The sequence below is a fragment of the Trichosurus vulpecula genome, chromosome 2 (assembly GCF_011100635.1).
Source record: "Trichosurus vulpecula isolate mTriVul1 chromosome 2, mTriVul1.pri, whole genome shotgun sequence".
In the NCBI taxonomy this organism is placed as follows: domain Eukaryota; kingdom Metazoa; phylum Chordata; class Mammalia; order Diprotodontia; family Phalangeridae; genus Trichosurus; species Trichosurus vulpecula.
Genome location: NC_050574.1, coordinates 375,671,453 through 375,697,055, shown reverse-complemented (window position 1 = coordinate 375,697,055; position 25,603 = coordinate 375,671,453). Strand labels below are relative to the sequence as shown.

At 38.0% G+C, this 25,603-nt stretch overlaps 1 protein-coding gene across 1 annotated transcript; it reads left to right on the top strand.

Annotated features, from left to right (window-relative positions):
* Positions 1 to 1,131: 1,131 nt before the first annotated feature.
* LOC118835811 (60S ribosomal protein L17-like) lies at positions 1,132 to 1,615 on the top strand. Its single transcript, XM_036743084.1, has one exon. It carries the CDS (start codon positions 1,133 to 1,135, stop codon positions 1,613 to 1,615), a length of 483 nt encoding a protein of 160 aa, XP_036598979.1. The 5' UTR covers position 1,132.
* Positions 1,616 to 25,603: the final 23,988 nt, after the last annotated feature.

Sequence of the window (25,603 nt, the reverse complement as noted above, 5' to 3'; positions counted from 1 at the left end):
AATAAGATTTTCAAGCATTTTGGATGAATAGAATAGAGTTGAGTAAGAATTTTGATATGTAAACACATAAGTTAAGGGAAACTCGGAAAGGTAAATGCATTTGAGCAAATTGGAGGAGCTTAATGATGGCAAAATGTTTACATTTTTAAGGGGGAGAAGAAATATATTCTTTCATAATCCTAATAATGCTTTCAAGAGTCACAGAGGACTTAGATAAACAGAGGCCCTTTGTATGGTTCTGTTCTGTTTTGATGATTTTAATAGAGGAAAGAAAAGGAAGGAAAAAGGAATACACTAGAGAAGAATGAAAGAAAAAGGGGTGGAACTATTTTTAATGACTGGACTGCCTGAAAAGTTTACAAACATGGAACACAGGACACAATGAGATTGAAAAAATGCTGCAGATAAGTTATGAAAGGTTTCAAAATTTAAACAGAGGTATTTATATTTTGTCCTAGAGGTATAATAGAATATCATTAGAGTTTGTTGAGTCGTTAAGTGACATTGTTATATTGAAGGAAAATTACTTTGGCATCAATATATAGGATAGAGTGGAAAGAGATCTGAGGCAGGAAGACCAATTAGAAGACTACTGAAATATTTACCAACAGAACCAACAGACAAGTGATGCAGGCCTCAACTAAGATGATGGCTATGGGAGGAGAGAGAAGGGGTCAAATGCAAAAGATGTTATGGAGGTAAACTGACAGGATTTGGCAATTTATTGGATATATAGGGTGAGCGAAGCAAACCTGTGAGATTCAAATATTAGTACCTTTGACAGAAATAGAGAATTTTTTAAACATTCATTTTTATATAAAATTTTGAGTTCCAAATTTTCTCCCTTCCCCTTTTCCTCCTTTCTCCTTCCCTCTACTCCCTTCACCCTAAGATAGTAACCAATTTGATATGGGTTATATATTGCAATCATGTAAAACATATATCCATATTAGTCATGTTGTGAAAAAAGAAACAGGACAAAAAGAAAAAACCGTGGAAAAAATAAGTGAAGATAATATGCTTTGATCTGTATTCAGACTCCATCAGTCTTTCTCTGGATGTGGATAGCATAAATTTTGGAAGAAGATATCATTGTTTTCTTCCCTTGAGCCGACCTAGGTAATTATTTAAAATGGTGAGGTACTCTCTTGATCCAGAGAACCCCACAAAATCATGCAAGTCAAGGGGTTCAAATTTCTGGGTCCACTCCAAGAACATGCGTGAAACAGCCCAATATATCAAGGGCATGCATATCCGAAAAGCGACCAAGTATTTGAAAGATGTCACATTGAAGAAACAATGTATTCCTTTCCATCGATATAATGGCGAAGTTGGCAGGTGTGCCCATGCTAAGCAATGGGGTTGGACACAGGGTCATTGGCCCAAAAAGAGTGCTGAATTCTTGCTGCATATGCTTAAAAATGCAGAGAGTAATGCAGAACTGCAGGGTTTGGATGTGTATTCTCTTGTCATTGAGCATATCCAGGTTAACAAGGCTCTCCAAATGCGATGGCATACTTACAGGGTTCATGGCCAAATTAACCCATACATGAGTTCTCCTTGCCATATTGAGATGATACTTACTGAAAAGGAACAAATTGTTCTTAAACCATAAGAAGAGGTCACTCAAAAGAAAAAGATATCCCAGAAGAAACCAAAGAAACAAAAGCTTATGGCACGGGAGCAAATATGACATTACAATGCAAATAAAAGTGAAATGAAAACAAAAAAAAAGAGAGAGTGAGAAGGAATCATTGTGAAGAAAACAGCTTTGAAAGACTCTGATCAGCATAATGATTCCTGTGACTGATGGACTAATGAAACATGATACATGCCTCCTGACAGAGAGGTAGTGGACTAGAGGTACTCAATGAGATATAGATTTTGGATATGACTCTGTGTGTGTGTGTGTGTGTGCGCGCGCGCGCGCGCGCGCGCATTCATGTGCATAAATGCATGTTTTCTTGATTACCTTTATTTGTTACAAGAGAGTGTTTTTGTGGGGGGAAGGGAAGAGTTGGAGAGGAAAAGGTGTCTAGTGATAATGTTACCAAAAAAAGATCACTGAAACATTTAAAATTTACACATAAATTCAAAGGGAGACAACTGGCAAGTAGTACAGCTTCAAAACTAATTTGATAAAATTATTATGTACTTAAAAAAATAAAATTGTATATAATTGAAATTTGCTTTTACAGTCAGTCAAGAAGCATTTATTAAGCCCATATTATTATGCTAAGCACTGGGGGTACAAAGAAAAAAGACAGTCCCTGCTTTCAAGGAACTTCTCATTTAATGAGTGGAGACAACGTGAGAACAACTATGTATAATCAAGGTATATACGGGATAAATTGGAGATAATCAACAGAAGGAAGGCACAAGTATTTAAGGCAATCAGGAAAGGCTTCTTGCAGAAGGTAAGATTTTAGCTAAGACATGAAGAAAGCCAGGAGGCAGAGATGAGGAGAAAATTCCAGGTATGGGATGCAATCAGCAGTCGAGAGATGGAGTGTAGTATTCAAGTAACAGCAAGGAGTCAGTGTCAACAAATTGCAGAGTACTTGGGTGTATGAAGCATGAAGACTAGGATAGAAGTGGGCCAGATCATGAAGGGCTTTGAATACTGAGCAGAAGATTTTACATTTAATGCTAGAGATGATTAGGGTTGTTTTGAGGGAAGTGCTTTTTAAACCCTAAAGTGCTATGTAAATTTCAGAAAGTATTATCACTTGTCTAGCTCCCCAACCCTAGTTCCTCCCTCACCCACTAAGGTAGAAAAAATAGAAAAATAAGAATAAAGTTTCAGATCAAGTACACAGAATCTTAAGGTTGGGAGAGTCCTCAGAAGCCATCAATATTTTATTCCATTGAGCTAGTTTTAAAAAATTAAGTGTTTTTGCTTGTTTTTTGAAAATGAATAGTGTTTGAAGTGTATTGAAGTGAAAATCAGAAGACTTAGATTCTTTTTCTGAAATGGGAACACAAAATTGAATTATAGGTATACAACCTGAAGGAACTATAAGATCTTCCAGGATGAAACTAGACTTCATAGATGAGGCCCATAGAGGTTGTTACGTGCTCAAGGTCACTACGGAAAGTAACAGTCACCCTGGAAAGGCTTGGACTAACAAATAACCCCAGGATCTCTATTTCTTCCTGGTTTAGGCCTAAAGGGTAGAGTTTTCCATTATGTTGGCAGTTTAAAATAAATCAATGGAGAAGGATACAAAGAGCTGACCAAAGAGAGCAGTGGCTGCAGCAGATAGAGGATGTTTTCCAGGATACTGACTCTAAGCCTTGTAAGGCCTTTTCCCTCTTTGGTTTAGGCTTAAGAGAATTTAGCAGACAGTGACTTGTTATGGCCAAATGGAGAAACTATTGGAACAATTACTCTACTTTCTGTTTTAATACTTTGTGCAACAAGCAGAATGGTTCATTTTTGTGGTTCTCTACTATTTTATATTTCGCTTTACGGCTGTTTGCATTTTAAAAAAAAATTAATGTCTTGCTATCTAAAGATAAGATAATTTTAATTGCATCGTAAGTTATGGTTTTTGCTATAGAGAGTATAGTGGTGAAAGCTGGGGAGGGGAAAAATGTAGATGACTGATTACACCAAGTTCTACTGACTTAAAACTTATTCTCCCAGCTTGGTAATCAATAGATTTCTCGGGAACTTGGAAAATTTTATTAATTTCAATTATTTAAAAATAATTTAATTATTTAAAACTTTTAAAAAGTATTGATTTTTATAATCTTTTAAAAAGATTTTAGCTTAAAATTATAATTATGTTAATCTGTAATGAAAAATTATAGCTTATGCAGGGAAAAGATGATGACTATTGATGACTGGTACATCCTACAACTAAATCCTCTAGAAAGAAAAAAACTGTGAAATATGTTCCCAGAAACTCAGTTTATAGTGCAGGAAGTGTTTACTGACTTCACTGCTCAAATTACCTTTTGGATATCAGTTTCATGATCATCAACCTCCAATTTCCTGTTTTGCTTATCTTAAAATGCTTTTTTTTTTCATGTTTGCACAGTCCATATGGCTTTAGCTTCGTGTGGATTAGATATGGAACTGGTTTAAAATGGGTTAGAATACAACATTTGTTTGCTTTGTAACATTTTAAGAAAGAAATGAAAGGAATTGTAGCAATAGGAGAATGATACTGTATGTTTACAATCTTACTCTTAGATGTACGATTCAGAGGTGCAGTGGTCACATTTCTTGTTTCTAATCTTCGTTTCTTTTTCCAGGGAGTGTGTTTTTTTTCCCTCCACCTATGTTTTCCTCTGCCATATTTCTCTGCACAGGAAGATTTGGAAAGATATTCTACAAAACCAAACATTCTAATATCAGATCAATTTTCATCAACACACGTTTTCTTACTTATTTCAAACCACCGTAGTTTTGGATGAGCACCAGAATGCTGTGCATTTCATCTCTGTGACAGGAAATCCTATTTAGAGAAAAGGCCAGGCTGCCAGGGAAGTTTCTTCATTCATTGATTGAGTTGGGAAGATTGCCTGCTGGTTAGAACCAGGGTCTGGAAGGAGGATTCCTGGGATGCCTCGGACTTGAGATAAGACTAACCTATGAGCAGGTTGGAGCACAACAGTCTTGTTCACTGATAATTACAGTGTTGTGATAGAAAGGACAATTATTTTTCAAGTCCAATAATCTATGCTTGCATTTTGGCTCCTATGTTTAGTAGCTGTGTTGCCTGTGGTCAAGTGACAATTTCTAAGTCTAAGTTTCCAACCTTATTTCATTTTAGCTTTCTATGTTTCCACCTGAGCTAGGCTGTTTGCTTGATATATAGGCTAGAACTTGATATTATATCTCCTACTTATGTCAATTTGCACAAGATAGTCTCTGCTTGGAATATACTTCTTCCTCATCTCTGACTTTCAGAATCTTTATTTTCCTTGTATTTCCTTATATTGGTTACAAGGCTTAGCTCAGGGACCACTTCTTCCATGAAGCCTTTCTTGATCCCCCAGGTAGCTTCTTTCCCTACTCAATTTTTTTTCAGACATCTATTTCATCATTCCACAATACCACCACCACCTCCTCCTCCTCCTCCTCCTTCTTCTCCTTCTCCATTAGAGGTGATTGGGGTTAAGTGACTTGCCCAAGGTCACACGGCTAGTAAATGTCAAGTGTCTGAGGCCAGACTTGAACCCAGGTCCTCCTGACTCCAGGGCTGGTACTCTATCCACCTAGCTGCTCCCACAATACCTACTTCTTGATGGTGGTATGAGGTATAGAAGATCTATCATATGCCCTGATTTTGAGCCCATTTTTGAGTCTAGGATTTGGTAAATGGAATTCCATCACGAGAAATATAATATGCAAGGGAAAGTTAGATTTTTTTTTCAGGGTACAAGATGGTAGCCACTGCATGAGGGTGGGGAATGGGTGTGGCATCTACTGTTGTCAAGACACATTCTTACTGTGGTGGAAGAGGACCTAATCCACTTGCCAAGATCTGTTTGGCTTTGATCTTTGGGGAGATCTTTCCTAAGTGGGATCCACTTTCTCCATGGCAATGTAGTTGGCAAGAAGTACAACTAGCTCTTGCCTCCTTGGCTTCTTCTTAGGTGAGATAGAGCATTCTCTGGCAGACCTATTCTTGCAAAGTGTATTTCTTTCCATGGTTCAAGCATGAACTCCATTGTGCTACTGAAGCTATTTGTTGGGTGACAACTTCATCACTTATGTCACTCCATTTGAGTGAGATAGAGCTGTTTTTCAGTTCATCTGCTTTGCAGGTCAGAGAGATCTTCCCTCTTTAACACTGTTGGATTTCGTTTTCCAAATATTTTGCTGCCATTGATTAGATTAGATAACTAAGTCATTGGCCACAGCCCAAGAGTCAGTATGGATGAACATTTCCTGTTGAGTGCTCAGTTCAAGGGCAAGGAACACAAGGTTCAAGGGCTCACTGACTATCACCATGAATAGCATGAATTTACCTTGAGGCACCTTTATCACTGTTGCTGAGCTCTGCTGGAGTTGACCATCTTTAATGTGATGGGTTCCATCAGTAAACCAGACTCTATCCTCTGAGAAGGCAGACAGAAAAGGGTCCCAAAGTCACTAGAGGCATGGGAAGTGGGTTAACTTCAGGAACGTTTCTTTGGTGGCTTGTTCAGCCACCAACTCATGTAACTTATCAATCTCTTTGAGCCCAGCCTTTTGTAATTGATGCTTCCTGTGCTTGTTCCACCTTGTGGGACTTGGTCTTGGTGAGAACCCATTGGAATATGGGAATCTCAGGTCCCAAAGACAGGAATGTCCCCAGTCAATGTGTCTGTTTCAATCAGGGCTCAGTAGCAGGCTAATAATTGGTTCTCAAAGGGTGGGTGATTGATCATTGCCTCTGTAAATGTGCAGCTTGGCAAGGGAGGCACAAAAAATACTGAAGAAAAAAACACCTTACAAAACAGTCTAGGCCAAATGGCAAAGGACACAAAAAATCCAATGAAGAGAAGAATGCCTTAAAAAGCAGAATTGGCCAAATGGAAATGGCTAAAAAGCAGAAATGGCCAAAAGGCTCCATGAAGAAAAGAATTCTTTAAAAATTAGAACTGGGCAAGTGGAAGCTAATGACTTCATGAGACATTAAGAAACAATAAAACAAAATCAAAAGAACGAAAAAGTAGAAGAAAGCATGAAATATCTCATTGGGAAAACAATTGACCTGGAAAATAGATCCAGGAGAGATAATTTAAGAATTATTAGAATACTTGAAAGCCATGATTTGAAGAAGAGCGTGAACATTATACTTGAAGAAATTATCAAGGAAAACTGCTTTGATATTCTAGAACCAGAGGGTAAAGTAGAAATTGAAAAAAATCCACCAATGACCTCTTGAAAGAGACTCTAAAATTAAAACTCCCAGGAATATTAAAGCCAAATTCCAGAGCTTCCAGGTTAAGAAGAAAATATGCAAGCAGCCAGAAAGAAACAATTAAGATGTTGTGGAACCATAGTCAGGATAACACAAAATTTAGCAGCTTCTATGTTAAAGGATCAGAAAGCTTGGAATATGATATTTTGGAGGGCAAAGGAGTTAGTATTGCAACCAAGAACCACAGACCTAGCAAAACTGAGTATAATCCTACTGGGAAAAAAGTAGACATTTCGAGCATTTCTGATGAAAAGACCAGAACAGGATAGAAAATTTGAATTTCAAATATAAGACTCGAGAGAAGCATAAAAAGGTAAACAGGAAAGAGAAATCATAAGGAATTCAATAAGGTTAAACTTTGTACTTTCCTAAATGGGAAGATGATACTTGTATCCCCTAAGAACTCTCTCATTATTTGGGCAGCTATAAGGCATATACATAGACAGAGGGCATGGGTGTGAGTGGAATATGATGGGATGATATCTAAAAAAAATAAAATTAAGCAGTGAGAATGAGGAATGAACTGGAGGAAGGGGAAGGAAGAAAAGATGTGAAACAATTTTAAAGTGGAGGGGAAAAAGGGAGAGATAGGTTGGACCACTTTAACCTTACTCTCATCAGAATTGAGTCAAAGAAGGAATAACATACATACTCAGTTGGGCATGGAAATTTATCTTACCCGACAGGAAAGTAGGAAGGGAAAGATTCAAGAGAAGGGAGGAGCTGATAGAAGAGAGGGCAGAATGGGAGAAGTGGTAGTCAGAAGTAAAACACCTCAGGGGATGGACAGGGTGAAAAGAGAGAAAGAGTAGGATAAATGGGGGGATATTATGGAAAGAAATACATAATTACTAACCATAACCGTGAAAAAATTTTTACAGCAAGTATCTTTGATAAAGATATAGAGAACTGAATCAAATTTATAGGAATATAAGTCATTCCCCAATTGATAAATGGTCAAAGGATATAAACAGGCAGCTTTCAGACAAAGAAATCAAACCTATCTATATTCATATGAAAAAATACTCTAAAACACTATTGATTAGAGAAATGCAAATTAAAACAACTCTGAGGTACCACATCAAACCTGTCAGATTGGCTAACATGACAGAAAAGGAAAATGACAAATGTTGGAAGGGATGTGGGGAAATTGAGACACTAATGTACTGTTGGTGGAGTTGTGAATTGAATCAACCATTCTGCAGAGCAATTTGGAAAAATGCCCAAAGGGCTATAGAACCATGCATACCTTGGATCTGACAATACCCCTACTAGGTCCGTATCCCAAAGAGATAGAAATAAAAGGAAAGGGACTGATGTATACAAAAATATTTTAGCAGATATTTTGATGGTGGCAAAGAACTGGAAATTGAGGGGATGCCCATCAATTGGGGAATGACTGAACAAGTCTTGGTATATGATTGTGATGGAAACTACTGTGCTATAAGAAATGACAAACAGGATATTCTCAGAAAAACCTAGAAAGACTTAAATGAACAGATGCAAAAGAAATGTCAAACGTGCAAATCTCCACTCCAAACGTTCATGTGGACTATTTGTGCCCAACCTGTGGTAGAGCCTTCCAAGCTTGTACTGGACTGATTAGCCACAGTCGGACACATAGCAATGTGATTTTGGTCCTCCTTGAGAATGAAGGACAGAAACCATTGCCATTTGATAGCTAAAGAAACTGAGGCTTAGGGAGGTAAATTTCCCAGGATGACACAATTGACAGGTGGCAGATGTGGCACTCAATCCCAGGTCCCTTCATTCCAAATTCACGAGAAATTTTTTTTTAATATTTGTAAACTGAGCTTCTCTGGGCATGCCCAGTTCTCTTAACATGGAGACAATCTTGAGGGACCTTTTGAGCATGCCTAATTTGCCTAAAATGGAGCCCACCGTGTCACCTACAATATGGGTGAGGTAACCTCCTTTGATTGGCTGCTTGCATCTTTAAAGTAAGTGAGAATGAGACAATAAGGCTTTTTCCCACCATTCCTTTCTGCCTCTTTTTCCACTGCTCTTTCAGGCAACTCTCATTGGTCTTGTCCAGAGGACCAAGATTAGAGCTTACCCACAGCATGGATACCACGAATTAAACCAGTAAGAGAAGGATTTTCATTCCTCTGCTCCCTCTCTTTTACTTTGGTGTTTGTTTGTTGCTGTTATTGTTGTTATTTTCATTGGTCCTCCTCAATTCTAGGTGATGAAGGACCAGGAGGTGGAGTCATGGAGCCCTTGGAGCCAGTCTTGCAGGTGGGTGGTACAGCCAGCCAGCATGACATGGAAGCCCTGAGGAGCCAAGGTACCTGGGACTCAAATCCAGGGAATGATTTGGATTTGGAAATGGGGCTATGTTTTATGGGAACCAAGCTAAGCTTTTGAACCTAATTCTTTTACCCTCCCCAGAGACTGAGTTCGTACGAAGGGGAAGGAAAATTAAACCCCACATCTTGAGGGAGTAATTTTGTGTATTTTATATATTTACCTTTTGAAGTAAATATTTCTGAATAAAAGCTAATTTAACTATAGTGCCTAATGGAACTAGGGTTCAGGAGACCACACCCTATACTTAGGAGGAACATGATTGATGGGAGTTGGAGCTGGAAGAGCTCAAACACCCATAGTTGCCTAAGGGTACCCAAGAGAGTTGGGCTAAAATGGGAGGCCTACCTGGCCTTCTAGGCATGAGGGCTTTGGGAGTCTGTGTCACATAGTGTTTTAGAAAAAGAGGAGAGAACAACAGAAATAAGCTTAGTTCTAATCAGTAAGTTGCTTAGAAACGTGCTACTTTTTCTTCTTGTAATTTTAAAACTTGTTTAACCAACTCTTTTTCAGGTTACAATGCTTCCTCTTCATTGTTACTCTGGGAAAATATGCCAATATGACCATTTCTCCTTCTATAACTGTCCATTTCCCACACCTCCTGCTCCTTCCTTCTCCATTTCCCCCTACTGTATTTTATTTCAAGAGGTACCCTTTCAAGAGTTAGAATTCATGCAGCACTCACATTCCATCAAGACACACATATGCAGACCTGCAGCCATTTATACCCTGCTACATTTGTCCTCCTTGTTATGAATTCTCAGGGAATTTCTGCTGGGGGTTAGAGGCTTGCACTCCAATCAGGTCCCCAGCAGGTCGAAGAGTGGGTTTCACATGTCTTCCTCTACCCTCACCTCTATGACAAAAGCTTCTTTTAACAACCTAATTAATCTATTGGATGCTATATTTCATCCTGCACATGTGAAGTAAAGCTGGGGAAATGTGATGAAAAATACGTCAGGAGTTATGTTTCGATTTCTAGTTTTTCTCTGATCCTTTGAAGTAAAGTTAGAGCCTTACTAAGCGGCATGCTTAAAGGAAGATGACCACTGGAACTTTCCAGTGCTTGTCTACTGAAAGCAACTTATTCCTCCCTCTTCGCCATCATACCTCCTCACCCAGTGGATTAACAATAATACCTAACGATGTGAAAAGTGACCTTGTCTGGAGGCTAGACTCTGACAGGAAGACAGGTTCTCATGCACAGGGTGTTCTGGCTTAGAAGACCAGCCATAGATTTATATTCATGCCACGGTGGCGATGATGGCATTATTGTTGTTCAGTCATGTCAGTGTTATCTGACTCTTCATGATCCCATTTGAGGTTTTCTTGGCAAAGATACCAAAGTGGTTTGTCATTTCCTTCTCCATCCCATTTTACAAATTAGGAAACTGAGGCAAACAGGCTTAAGTGACTTGCTTAGGGTCACATAGCTAGCAAGTGTCTGAGGCTGGATTTTAACTGGTCTTCCTGACTTCAGGTCCCATGCTACATCCACTGCACAGAAAGATTCAAAATCCATTCAATAAAATTCAGTGCTGGGTGCTGGGTTTACAAAGACAAAAACTGAAGTCCTTTTTCCCATCGAGTTTACCTTCTACTGGGGTGTGTGTGTGGGTGGGTGGGTGGGTGGGTGGTGGTGTACAGTGCAAGCCTCTTCTGATCCTTCCAATTGCTACTTCTCTTTTACCCTCTTCCCCCTCCAAAAAAACCCCTTCATTCAGTTTAATTTGTCTTTACTTATCTGTCATGCATATTTTTTTCTCCAAGTCAAATGACTCAGATCCAACACAGACACTTGTGAAAGCCCCGACTCATGACAAATCACTACAGGTGTTGGAGCTGCTCTGCCCCTTTTAGTCTCCATGGGTTATCTGCTTGTCTTACTCTGACCACTTTTGCCATGCGCTATTTTCTCCCAACCCCATGTAGGCAGATTTGATTGGAATCCTCTTCCCAGTATTGCATCTGCTAAATACCTTGGCAGAGACCCCATAGCACTCCATTAAACCTATTCTTATTCATTTTGTCATTTTGTCATTGTCACAAGTCCATTCCCATATTCCATTTCATCTTCTCAAGATAGAGATGCCACCATTCTCTATGCAGATGATTCTCAGATCCATTTATCTAACCCTGACCTCTTCCCTAACCTCCAGTCTCACATCTCACATTAGGGCAGGTAGGTGGCAAAATGGCTGGAGTGCTTGATATAAAGTCAGAAAGAGTTCAAATCCTGCCTCAAGACCCTTATTAGCTGTGTGACTGTGGGCAAGTCACTTAACCTCTGTCTTCCTCAGTTTCCTTATTTGCAAAATGAGGATAATGATAGTACCTACCTCACAGGATTACTGTGAGGGTAAAATGAGATAATATTTGTGAAGCACCATGCTAACCTTAAAGTACTACATAAATGCTGGCTAGGTAGTTATGTATCTACTTATCGGACATCTGGAATTGAATGTTCCACAGACATCTCAAGCTCAGGTTCTAAACAGAACTTATCATCTTTGCCCCCAAACTCTCTGCTTTTCCTAACTTCCCCATTATTGACAAGGGCACCAGCCAGTCACCCAGGCTCATGACCCAGGTGTCATTCTCTACTCCTCACTCTCACACTCACCATATCCAATGTCGCCTTCATGACATCTTGTGTGTACGTCCTTCTCTCCTCTGACCTTGACACCAAACTATTACTGGCTGTCATACCCTCATGTTTGGACAATTGCAATAATTTTCTAGTTGGTCTCTTTGACTGTGTCTCCTCCCTCCAGTCCATCCCTCATTCAGCTATCATAGTGATTTTTCCTAAATATTGGATCACCCTCTTATTCAATCAACTCCAATCAGGTCCCCATTACCAACAGGATCAAATGCAAAGTCCTCCATTTGGCTTTGAAAGCCATTCATAACCTGGATTCTTCCTACCTTAATAGTTTTCTGCACTTGACTCACCTTTTTGTACTCTTCAATCTAGTGATGCTGGCCTCCTTGTCTTCCTAGCACAATTTCCTGATTCTGAGTATTTTCACTGGCTGTTCCCCATTCCTGGAATGCTCTCTCTCCTTGTCTCCACCTCCTGGCTTTCATGACTTCCTTCAAGTCAGCTAAAATACTACCTTCTACAAGAAACTTTCCTCAGTCTTCCATAATGCTAGTGTCTTCCTTCTGAGATTACATTCGAGTAATCTTATATCCAGTTTGGTACTTGCCTCTCTCATGAGCTCTTTGACAGCAGAGACTGTTTTCCTCTTTCCTTCCATCACCAGCACCTATCACAGTGCCTGGCACATGGTTGGCGTTTATTTAATACCTATTGATTTGACCTATAGCTAGTCCCCCTCCCTTAATAAAAAAGATTTGTTCTGCAAAACTTAGACTCAGTCAAAAGGCTGTACCCAAGGACCTAGAAGGCCACATGTGGGCTCAAGGCCATAGGTTTCCCACCGCTGAGCTAGGGTGTGTGGTGAGTTTTGTCTCAGAGTACTGAAATTTAAGTTCAATATGCATACTTCTTCAGGAACTCAATTTATTACTTAGTTAAAATAAGAAGTTGCAAGGTTAGAATTGTTTTAGTACCTTCAATCTATGAACTGCTATAGTAACTAATTTCCCATCCTAATTCAATTTGACTTAATTATTGTTTTATTTTTATATAAAAATTATGAGGTTAGTTTGAGGGGATGGTTTTACAGTACTTAACCCCAGATGAAAAAGTACCAATTACATCTCTGAGAATTATGTTCCTGGGCCTTCTCTCTTACTCTTTGCTTTCCACAAACATTTCCTTGTCCTAGATAAAACACAAATTTGATAACTGAGACAGTTATTCAAATAATTCAAGTGTAAGCTCACAATACTTTCTTACATGGATGCATAATTTTTGTAGCAGATAAACTGAACTGAGAACCAGACTTTCAAATCATTATCATAGTGGTGAACAAAGAGTTTAAAAAAATCAAGTGCATACAATCATGAACATTATTATTATTATAATTAATATCTTAGAGCAAAAGATTTTTGGTAATGTTAAATAAAATTAAGCTTAAATTACTTGAAGCTATTATTTATTTCATCTTCATTTTATTCATTTTAATTTCTATTTTGTATGTTTTTAATGTACATAATGCATTACATATGTAATGCATTACATATATAGATTTCTCAGAGACAACCACACCAATACTTAGCCTCTCTCTTGAGATGGATCTGGAGTCAGGAAGACCCGAGTTTGAATCTCTCCTCTTACTAGCTGGGTAACCCTGTTTAATCATAACCTCTCTTTAGCCTCAGTTTCCTCATCTGAAAATTGAGGAAAATAATAGCATCTACCTTATAAGGTCATTATGAGGATCAAATGAGATGATCTGTGTAAATTACTGAGTAAACCAAAAGGAACTATACATGTTAACTATCATCATTATCAGTAATGATGACAATAATTTCTCTCCAGGCTCAAAGGTAATGTAGAAGGTATGCTCTGAAATACCAAATTACCAAACTTGCCAAAACTCTCTCTATTCTGCTTTTCCCTGGCCCAAGTAAAATCCCAGCAACTCCCAGTAAAATCTGGGAAATCTCGCCATGAACAGAAGTCCCTTCTCAGTGTGAAAGTGCCAACTAGATAAAAATCAGTATTAATGGGAATGTAAATTTATTAAGAGAATTAATGAATAAAAAATTAAATTAATAAAGGAAAGAATTTAATTAAATAAGTTATAAATGGCCACAATGGAACTCACAGCCAGGGTTATCACTTTTAGCATGCCTATATCTTTCTTCCAGGTGGTTGAAGGGATTAGAATTTAAGCCCTGTGAAACTGGGGAGAACACAGAATCTGTTGAATGGACCCCACTCTCACTAGCTTCTGGTTTGTCCTAGCTTCAACTCCAATTCTCTCCTCCATGCTCCAGTCTCCTCCTCCTCCTCTTCTTCTTCCTCCTCTACCACCTCCTCCTCCTCTTCCTCCTTCTCCTCCACCACTACCAGGACCATTTCCTTCTCCTCTTCTTCCTCCTTCTCCTCCTCCTCTTCCTCTTCCTTCTTCTTTTCCTCCTCCCCTTCTTTTTCCTCCTCCTCTTCCTCCTCCTTCTCCTCCTCTTTCTCCTTCTTCTTCTTCTTCTTCTTCTTCTTCTTCTTCTTCTTCTTCTTCTTCTTCTTCTTCTTCTTCTTCTTCATTTCTGAATTGCCTTTCCACTTCTTATGTCTGGCATTTCAAAAGTTAGATGGAAGTCTCTTTCTCATAACTTCCAAATAAGCTAATTCTCACAAATGTCTTTGAACAGTCTTATTCAAGAATTCTCTATTATCCCAGGAAAGTCCTGCAAAATCCCTGGGATCCTGTGGAGATCTTCTGAGGCCTTTATAATACTAGGAATGTCCTTCAAAGTCTGAAATGCTGGGGCTACATAAATTATAAATAAAAAATGAACATATATTAAGCTACATGCTCATTTTTTCCCATTCACTGATAGGGCTATGATTTAAAAAAGGCTTGGAAACTATTGATATAGACATAAATTTTGTTTTGGTTCAGTTTGGTTCTCAATGTGCTAAAGCCAGCTTGTAAGAGGCTCCAAGAGTCCATTCTTCAATTTTCATTGTGTGCTTTTACATATAGGAAATTTGTTAATGCTACAAATAAGGACATGATTTATTGTTTTGTTAACTGTCCAGATTTAAAGTGATGCAGGAAAAGTTAATAATGCAGATTGAACTTAAAAGTGTGTTGTAGGTACATTTTTTTCTCTGGAGAGCCAGTTAAACAAACTAGCACACATTGTTCTAAGCAAAGTTTATTTCAATGTTTGGTTTTAAAGACTCTCAAAACTGAAAAAGATATTAACAAAGCTACACACAGATTCTAGTGGAAGGAGTGCATCATTGGCTATACTTACTACGTCATGCTATTCATTTTGCTGTTTCATCTAAAACTTATGCAAAAGTTTTTGTTGAAATTTGGCCACTGGATTTCCATCCTACCTGATGTCAATTAATTGTTCTTGCAAACTAATCAGAAGGTATGGCATTTTTATATTTTAACAAATGGGTTAAAGACCCAATGGACTTTTTGTCTGAAAGGTTTTTAACCAGGTTAGAAAATTTTGCTTCCAAGTTTTTTAGCAGGATCAATATTAAAGTTTTATAGATGACATACTTACATTACCTTCAGCAACAAAATCTCTGTGCATATTGCTTTCTTGGCTGTATTCAACTTTATTCTGCATCAGGAAATCTTTCTATGCTTCTTTGTATTCATCACATGCATCATTTCTTGCGTATACTAATACTTTATTACATTTTTGTACTAGATTTTGTCCAACTATTCCCCAATTGATGGGTATCAACTTTGTTTCAAATTGTTTGCTATCACAAAAAGTATTGCTATAAATTGTTAGTGTATATAAGGACTTTCTTCTTATCAATAGCTTCTTTGGGATATAAGCTCAGTAATGGAATCTCTGGTTCAAAAGGGTATGGGCATCTTAGGCATTTTATTTCCATAATTCCAAATTGCTTTTCAAAATGGTCTTACCATTTCACAACTCAACCAGCAATGTGTTAGTGTTGTTATCATTCACAACCCCTTTAACACTGAGTATTGCCACTTTTGGGGATCATTTTGCCAATTGGCAAGATGTGAGGTGAAACCTCGGGTTGTTTTGAATTGCATTTTTCTTCTTGTTGTTCTTTGTCCTTCATTCTTGAAGAGGACCATGACATCAGGGAGGTGATGCCATGACATGCAAAAGAATTGGATTTACATGAGAGAGGGCTGTGCAAAATTACCAGCTTCACTTTCTCCTCTGGAGCCATCTGGGTATTAGTGACTTAGGATATTCTTTCATATTTTGAGAATTGTTTGTTCATATCCTTATCTATTGAGCAACGGCTATTAATCTTGTATATTTGTATATGTTTACTAATGACAGCTAGGTGGTGCAGTAGACAAAGTGCCAACCCTGGAGTCAGGAGGACCTGAGTTCAAATTTGACTTCAGACATTTAACTAGTCGTGTGACCCTGGGCAAGTCACTTGACCCTATTTGCCTCACTCATCTGTAAAATGAGCTGGAGAAGGCCATGGCAAATCACTCCAGTAACTTTTCCAAGAAAACCCCAAATGGGTTCACAGAGTCAGACACAACTGAAACAACTCAACAACAACATTTGTTAAATGTTTTTATATCTTGGATAGATGGAAGGCAGGTACATGGTCACAGGAGCTCTTGGCCACGACTTTTAGTGACTACAATTCAACAAAAAATATAATGATTATTGAGGTTTATTTTTAAAATCCCTTTGAAAAAATGGATTCAAACTGAAATGCAAATTAAATAATTTAATCCTAAAAACTGGTGTTTAAGTAAAAAATAACCATAGAAACAGGTAATTTCAACAAGGAAAATGCAAGCAAGACAACACAAATTTTCACCCATTCGACCACTTCTCTTCTTATCCTAGAGATACATTAATTTTGTCTGTGCAGAAGCTTTTCAGTTTCAAATAAGAATAGTTATCTATTTATCTTTTGGAATTACCTTTATCTCTTATTTAATTAAGAATACTTCTCCTCCCCATAGCTGTGAGAGGTATATGTCATTCTTTTCTTCTAATTTTTTAATAATTTGATTAAGGTCATGTATCCATTTAGAAGGTCTTGATCTAAGCTTAATTTCTGCCAAACTGCTTTCCAGTTTTCTAAGCAGTTTTTAATCACATAGGGAGTTTTTTCTAGGTATTTTAAGTTTCTCGTTTTATCAAACACTAGGCTCTTGTGTTCATTTGTTTCAGATTCTCCTTTGCCTAGACTGTTCCATTGGTCTGTCTCATCATTTTTTAACCAGTGTGAGATGGCTTTGATGATATAGTTTGAGGTCTGGAAGTGCTTTTCCCCCTTTATCCCTATTTCTTTTTTTTTCCTTTCCCTTGATATTGTAGAATCTTTTCTTTTTCCAAATGAATTTTGTTATTATTTAACAAGTTCTATAAAGTACCCACCTAGTAATTTGATTGTATAGCATCAAAAATGTAAGTCAACTCTGGAAGTATTCTCATTTTATTATATTGTCATGGCCTGGCCATGAATGCTGAATATTCTTCCAGATGTTTAATTTGTTCTTTATTTCTTTATGGAACACTTTGTAATTATGTCTTTTGTATAAGCTACAAATTGTAATTTTATCTTTGTAATGTGTATCTTTTGTGTGCTTTGGTAGGTCAATCCCCAGATATTTTAAGCATTTTGTAGTTATTTGGAATAGAATTTTCCTTACTATTTTAGCTACTTGGGTTTTGTATTATTATGCAGAAATGCTGTCAATTTTTGAGGGTTTATTTTGTAGGCTGCATTGTCTTTAAAGGATGCATTAACTATTTCTGCCTTTTTACATTTGCCCTAGTATGGGGTCAATTTTTGTAAAAATTTCATTTGGTGTTCATAGTTATGTGTATTCTTTTGTTCCTCTTAGAAGATACTATGTTTTTTAATTCTAGTTTCTCCAACAGTTTGTTCAGTTTCACATTTTCCCTTTTGTTTATCTTTCTGTTAGTCTTATCCAAAACAGAGAGAGGGACATTGAAGCTTCCTGTCATTATTGCATTATTGTCTATATTGTCTGCTAGCTCAGATATTTCCTTTATGAATTTGAAAGCATTTGGATCATATCAGTTTATTACTGATTGGTTTTCTATGATTCATTCCACCATTCTATAGTGTCTTTGTTAACTCTTTTGGGGGGAGGTGCTTGTTTTTGTCTTGTCAGATAGCATGATCCCTACCCCTGCTTTTTTGGATTCACTTGATACACGGTAAAAAAAAAATTTCCCATCACCTCAGTTTTATTTTGTATGCATCTTTGTTTTTAAAATGAGTTTCTTGTCACCAACAGATTATAGGGTTTTGTTTTATATCTAAACTGCCATTCTTTTTCATTTTGTTGGATTGTTTAATCCATTCACATTTAAAGTTGTGAATTATGTTTATATTTCCCCATTTGTCTCTAATATTGGTCCTTTTAAAGTTATGATTTTCTCCCTTACAGGAGTAGAAGACTGCTGTAAACATAGTAATATGTTACTTCAGCTACTTTAACTTATTCTTTTTTTTTAAGGTGGCTATATTCTCAAGTGCTGTCTTCCCTTCATCCCCTATATCTTCCTCCTGTTAGTTATGCTTTTTCCTTTCAAAACTCCTTTAGGGTTTTGCTTATTAGTTCTTTTTTCTTTCATACTTTCATCTGGTTTTTAATTCTTCCCCACTTTTCCCTCTCTCAGTCAAGCAGTGCTTTCCTCTCCTCCCCTTCAGCTATTACTCATTTGTTTTTAAAATTTCATTTTTTATACTCCTTTGAGAGAGGGTTTTTCTCACTCTCTTCATTGTCCATCTTCTCTTTCTGTCCACTCTAGATCCTCATTCTCTGGTTCCTGATCCCTATAATTACCTAGTCTCTCTCTATTCTCTCTATTCCTCATGTAATCATAGCTTCCATAGTATCCATTCTGTGCTCTCTCCTCTTGGAATTTTCTGCCATTGCCTTGTAGAGCTTGTCTCAAGGATTCCCCTTTTCCACTGTGTCTCATTTCCAGAACAAAGTCAGTTTCTGTAGGTGACAGAGAAAACACTGTCCCATGGTAACATTCTGCACCTCATCTCTCCCCCACCCCATTCCCCATCCCGACTGGTCCCTGATTATGCAGCCAACCACTGATCTATACCTTCCACCTGGTTGTGTTCTTCTTCATTTGCCTCACATATCTCCTACTTGGATCCATGCTCTCCCACTCTCCCAGGTGCAGGTAGCCTCCAGCATATCCAACTCCCTTCCTCCCAAGTTAGGACAAGTGTTTCTTTTTTTCAGGTAGGAAATCCACCAACCAAACCCAACATAAGGTGGCTATCTCCTTTCAATAACATCTGCCCCAAGTGATGTTTGGATTTACAGAACTTGTCCCAAGTGGAGGCTGAGTATTTTCCCTTATGCTTGGTGGAGCCAAATGTGCTCACCCCCCAACACACACACACACACACACACACACACACACACACACACACACACACAGTCTGTCCTGTACCTGTGACCTGTTCTTATCTGTCTGTTCCTCAATTCCAGGCACCAGAAGTTGAAAGCGCTGACACACTCGTGCTAGGGAATTTATTTTTATAGTTTGGTTCTCTGATGGTCTGGGAAGACGGTGGGGTGTGGGGTGGGATATAGTATTTAGCTCTATTTTAAGCCCAGACATGTGTCCTCTCCATTTTCCTTTGTTTCCAGCTCTCCTGTAGAGATCTATGGCTGCATGGTCCCAAAGAGTTTCTGAAGTCTGGAGCACCTCAGAGGTAGACTGGCTATGTGTCCTGGCTGGAGCAGACTTTTGTAGCCTGCATCAGTGATTTCCACAGCATTGGAAAGAGGAAGAAAAGACAAAGTTTTATCAGATTTTATTTCTAGCCTGTGTGGGGTGGCTAGTGCAGCCTTGCTGCCAGTAGTGTGGGGTGTGGGGGAGGGGTGCTGAGTGAATTTAGTGTAAAAGTAAATTCACAACTTTTTAAAGCCATTTTTAAAAAAAGAATTTTTGAATTTTTAAAAATTCTGAGCCACTGAAATCATGTAGACAACTGAAGTTTCTTTACCTTTGGTGCATAATTTATATTTTAGATAGGTTTGAGAGATTGATGGAATGAGAGAAAATGCTTAGTCCTCTATTTCTTTTGTCATGCAACCCACAAGTCTTCTCTGGCATGTTTCTAGACCTTATCTATACAAGTTAAATATTTCAGTATTGAAGATCAATATGTGTAGTGGATATAAAATCCCCAGTTCTGATCAGCATGCGCCCCTGGCAGTTATGAGCCTGAAGCTATATGTACTTCTTTCTTCTCAAGAGATTTTAGCTTACCTAACTTTCCACTAGGATAGAAGAAAGAGTAAATTTCCTTTTCAGGTACCATCACTGTCCCATGGCTCCAGATGGCTGGGATAGGCAGTTAGAGAGGACTTTATATTTACCCCCAAAGACTGCTAATTCACTGAAGATGATTACATAAATTGATATTGGGAGGGGGTCATGGGGAAAGAAGACCTAAAGGGACCGGGTAGGAGGTGATGCTATAGAGAATATAGCTATTCGTATTATTTAAATACTGTCTGTATTTGAAAACATTATTTAAAAACAGCCAGAATCCTCTCCTCCCAACCACCTGTACAGCAAATCCAAAGATTTGGGACATTGTTTGTTATTTGGCATCGGTATCTGGAAAACAAGAACAAATCTATGTTCTTTGTTAAGCATAGAACAGTATATATAGTCATCTCCAAACCAGGAGAGAACCTAAAAATGGTAATGGGGAGTAAGGAATATGCCAACTCCCCCACCTCAACTAGTGAGCTAAGGAGAATGAATGAAGACAGTACTGGAAAGGGTAGCCAAGGAGGCTGTGTTAGCCAAGAGGTGGGAGTCAGTGGGGAAGCCCTTTGAGGCATAAGGAAGATGTTTGACCTGGCCCCTTGCCTCCTTCCCTCAGGGGACACATTGTCCCTAACAGTAGATGGGAGGCAGGTGCATGGTCACAGGAGCTCTTGGCCACACCTTTTAGTGACTACAATTCAACAAAAAATATAATGACTATTGAGGTTTATTTTTAAAATCCCTTTGAAAAAATGGATTCAAATTGAAGTGCAAATTAAATAATTTAATCCTAAAAACTGGTGGATTAAGTAAAAAATAACCATAGAAACAGGTAATTTCAACAAGGAAAATGCAAGCGAGACAACATACCAAAGCTTTTGGGATGTAGACAAAGCAGTCTTTAGAGGGAACATTTATATCTTTAAGCATTTTCATAAAGAAAAAAGTATAATGAGTTAGGAATAAAGTATTTTAAAACTAGAAAAGTAAGAAAAATTTAATACTAAATAAACAAAAAAAGACATTCTGAAAAGTCAAAGAAGAGAGTATCAATTAAAATATGAAAAAAGCAAGCCATTGAATTGATAAATAAAACTTGGAACTATTTTTTTTAAAATAGTAGTGAAATGGATAAATTGTTAGTGAATCTGACTTAAAAAGGGAGCCATGATTAGACAAACCAATGTAAACCACATAAATTACATGGGCAACACTTTATACCTACAATCCAAAGGATAAGAGTGGAAATTCTCAGCTCAAGATATGGTACCAACCCAGACACTGAGAGATTTGTAGAAGCATATGGCGGAACCAGACATGTACATATCCAATTGACCTGAGGGGCAAGTCACATTTTGGAGTGGTGAACCCAGTTTAGAAAGTTTATAAGTTTGAGAATTCAGGCACCTTGTAGAAGAAGAGGTACTTTTCTAGAGGAATTCCTCTTTAGAGGAAGATTTCTTCAATAATGTAGTTCTTAAAAAAGGAAGAGCATTGATAAGGGTCTTTGACAAAATCTAACAGTCATTTCTATGACAAATTCTAGAAATCGTATGAATAAACATAGGAAATGACATTTATCCAAATCCAAGACTAAACATATTTAATTGAGAAGAGTTAGCAAGCTTTCCAGTAATATTGGAAGTAAAGTAAGAGTGCCCATTATCACTATACTACTATTTAACACAATGCTAGCAATTTACTAGAGAAAACTCTAGCAGTAAGACAAGAAACATAAATGGAGCAAATAATCACAGGGAATGCGAAAGCAAAATTATTGATTTTAGGCTGATGATATGATGGCATATGGAACCCTAATTAATCAACCAAAAAATTAATTGAAATAATTTATTATTTCAGCAAAGTTGCAGGATACAAGGTAAATCCACACTAGTCATCAGAATTCCAAAATATAACCAATAAAACCCAGCAGGAAGAGCTAGAGGGATTCCATTCTTCCACAGAAGAAACCCAATTAGGAACAAAAGCACTGAAATGCATGTGATTATATAAAATGATACTGAAAATGTTTTTTCACAAAATACCACACCCATTTGTTTTAAAACATCAAAAGGCATAGGAATAAATTGACCTTTTCTTAATATGATAAATAACAACTATCAAAAAGCAAGATATTAAAGAAATATTAGAGACCGTTTCAATAAGGTCCAAGGTAAAATAAGGATGTCTCCTATTACTATTATTTTATATAAGACTAGAAATGCTAGCTATAGTAATGAGAGAAAAAGAAATTGGAATAATAAGCATAGGAAAAGGAGAAACAAAATTATCTCTTTTGCAGATCATGTGATGTCTACTTCAAGAGTCCTAGAGATTCAACTAAAATGAAATCGGAACAATAAATCCTTTAAAGTTATAGGATGTAAAATAAATCCATACAAACTATCAGCCTGCATATCATAAACAGAAAATATGAATTTTATTTATATATGTGTGTGTGTGTGTGTGTGTGTGTGTGTGTGTGTGTTTGTTTCTGGAGCCTCCTCCACCCACCCTTCCCCCAAGGAAGAGCTTAATTCTTTCTAGGAGGAGAGCAGGAGATGGGAGCCATGAAGTTAGCCATTCTGCTCCACTTAGAAAGAGAGTACTGGGGTAGAATTTCATCTATGTCTTCCTCTAAAATTGTTAGTCTAAGGGAAATAATTTTAGATTCCTGCTTACTGTCCCTTAACAAGGAAGGAGTGCCCTAAGTTGTATCTGAAAGCTTGATTGCTTTCTCACCAGGGCCCAATTATACTAAGACCATCACATACAATGAGTAGGGAATGAAACATTTTATCCAAGCCAATAGCAGTTATAGAGATTAGACTATATCCGACGATACACAAAGTGAATGCTCTTTCCCTTCATTCCACTTGGAGTGAGATATCTCAGCTCAAATGATCTCATCCAAAGGTAAATTCCCCAAATCCCTAGAGGGCAGGAGGATCAAGGTGCCAACTCCTCTATATGTCAGCTTCTTCCTGGAGTCTTTTTCTTCCCTAAAGAGAACCTGAAATGGTGCATAGTCTCTTTAAACCAGAAGCAGACCAGGATTTCTCTTCCCCCAGGCTCTTACCAACTCCACCCCTCTTAAGGCATGGAACCTAAAGTAATTTTTCTCTCCACCAATGAGGAGACTTTCATGCAAATGCAAGTCTTGAGCCCTAATGGACATATGCAAACACATGCAACTACCATGGGCTTCTGCTCCAAGGCAGCCATTTCAGTCCTTGCTGGGAAAATAGGCTTCCCTTGCCCTAGGATCAGATCTATGCTGGTTTTTGTTGGTTTGACTTCTAAAGGTGAAAAGGAAATACAAGAGCTTTTATAAACCATGGAGTGAGGTGGCTCCTCTGAAAAGAATACATCCCCCTGAGTCTTGGAGGCAGTCTCAGTGTCTGATACCCAATCAACAATTCTCTGTGTTCTCTTTAGATTCAAAAAAGGACACAGAGATCTCTTTCAAGTGGGCATGGCCACACTGTTGTGTGGGTATGACCATACTATGACCTATGCCTTGTAACCATAACAAACTGATCTGGAGAACTCATCAAGCTTGTGGGAGGGAAATAAAGCAATAAAAAGCATTGATTGATTGCCTTTTTTTTTGCTTTTATGCATTTATTATAGTCTATCACTGATAGCTATGGGGTCTTGTTGATACTTCCACACAATATAGTTCACATTTATCTCCTTTCTACTCACAAAGCCATGCTTGTTTAGGCCCTCACAGCTTCTAATTTGGACTACTCTAACGGCTTCCTAATTGGTCACCCTTAAGCTATGATTTTTCCAGTTCCAAGGCTATGACAGTGAAAGCTGGACTATAAGGAGAGCTGAGTGTGGCAGAACTGATGCTTTAAAATTGTGGTGGAGATAAAATTGATCAATACTTAAGGAAATTAATTCAGGCTATTCCCTGGAAGGTCAAATGCTGAAGCTTGAATACTTGGGCCACATAATGAGAAAGACCCAGATGTTGGGAAACGTTGAAGAGAAAAGGAAAAGGGGATGGCAGAGGATGAAGTAGATGGATAGTGCCATGGAAACAGTGAGCATGAACTTGGACAGACTTCTAGAGACAGCGGTGGATAGAAGGGTCTGGTATGCTATAGAGCCCATGGGGTCATGAAGAGGCGGACGACTCCACAACAACAGCAAAAAGACCAAACTACCATCTATTTTCTGCAGCTCATTCTCCAACACGTGCTGAAAGGATATGACTAAAGGACAGGTCTGAACACATCACTACCATGCTCAAGAAGCTCCACTGGTTCCCTTTGCCTCTAGGATAAAACACAGACTTCTCCATGTGGTCCCGCTCCAGCAGATGTTTCTAGCCTTGTTGCATGCTGCTATCCTTTACAAAGTCTGTTCCAGCCAAACTATTTTGTTGTTTTTCCCCATAAATGATATTTCAACCTCCATACCTATGCCTTCATTTTCCTTGCCTGGAATGATCTCCTACTTACCCCTTCCCCCCACCCCCTGTCATCTCAGAAAATCCCTAAAGGCTATCTCCTTTGGGAAGTTTGTTCTCATCCCGCCAGTTCTTAGAGCTCTTCTCCTAGAAATTAGTTTCCATATATTTTGCATTTTATTTTCTATGTTCATGTTATTTTCTCCCAATTAAAAGTAAACCTTTTTTTTTTGAGGCAATTGGGGTTAAGTGACTTGCTCAAAGTTACACAGCTAGTAAGTGTCTGAGGCCAGATTTGAACTCAGGTCATCCTGACTCAAGGGCCAATGCTCTATCTACTGTACCACCTAGCTGCCCCTTTATGTAAACTTCTTGAAGGCAGGGGCATTTTGATTCCATCTTTGTAGTCCTAGCACCTTGCATAGAGCCTGGTACATAATAGAGACTTAATAAAAGAATGAAGGAATGAATGATGTGGATTTTCTACTTTTTGTTATCATGTGAGTAAGAATCACTTAGCCAATTCCTGTGGTAACTATCTCGAACATTTTAGACCTCAGAGCAAACAATTGATCTTACTAAATAACTAAAATATATTACATGTGACTGACTTTTTCTTGGAATGACTTACTTACTCTTTATTATTCTGGTGTTTTCCTATTACTTAATCCCACTTCTCATTATCTCAGTATTTATTTCAAACCAAATTTTTCTTGAGCTTTTCTCCCCTTCCAAAATCTTTATATTTTGCTATAAAAATATTTATTTCATTCTTCCCCCTTTCAAGGGAATGAGGAAAATAACCACACACCATTTTCCTCATTGTTTCGGTCATCTGCTGATTTGATTTTTTCAATAAATTATCATTTTTCTCTATTATCCCAACAGATTTCCACATACCTATGTGATAGTTATAGAAGTGGGCTGTTGTTGCATATGGGATGTCTATGACAGCTCTTCAATGGGAGGGAAATTTCACACAAGCTCAAACAACTAGCCCCATATTTCCCTTCTTTCAGAG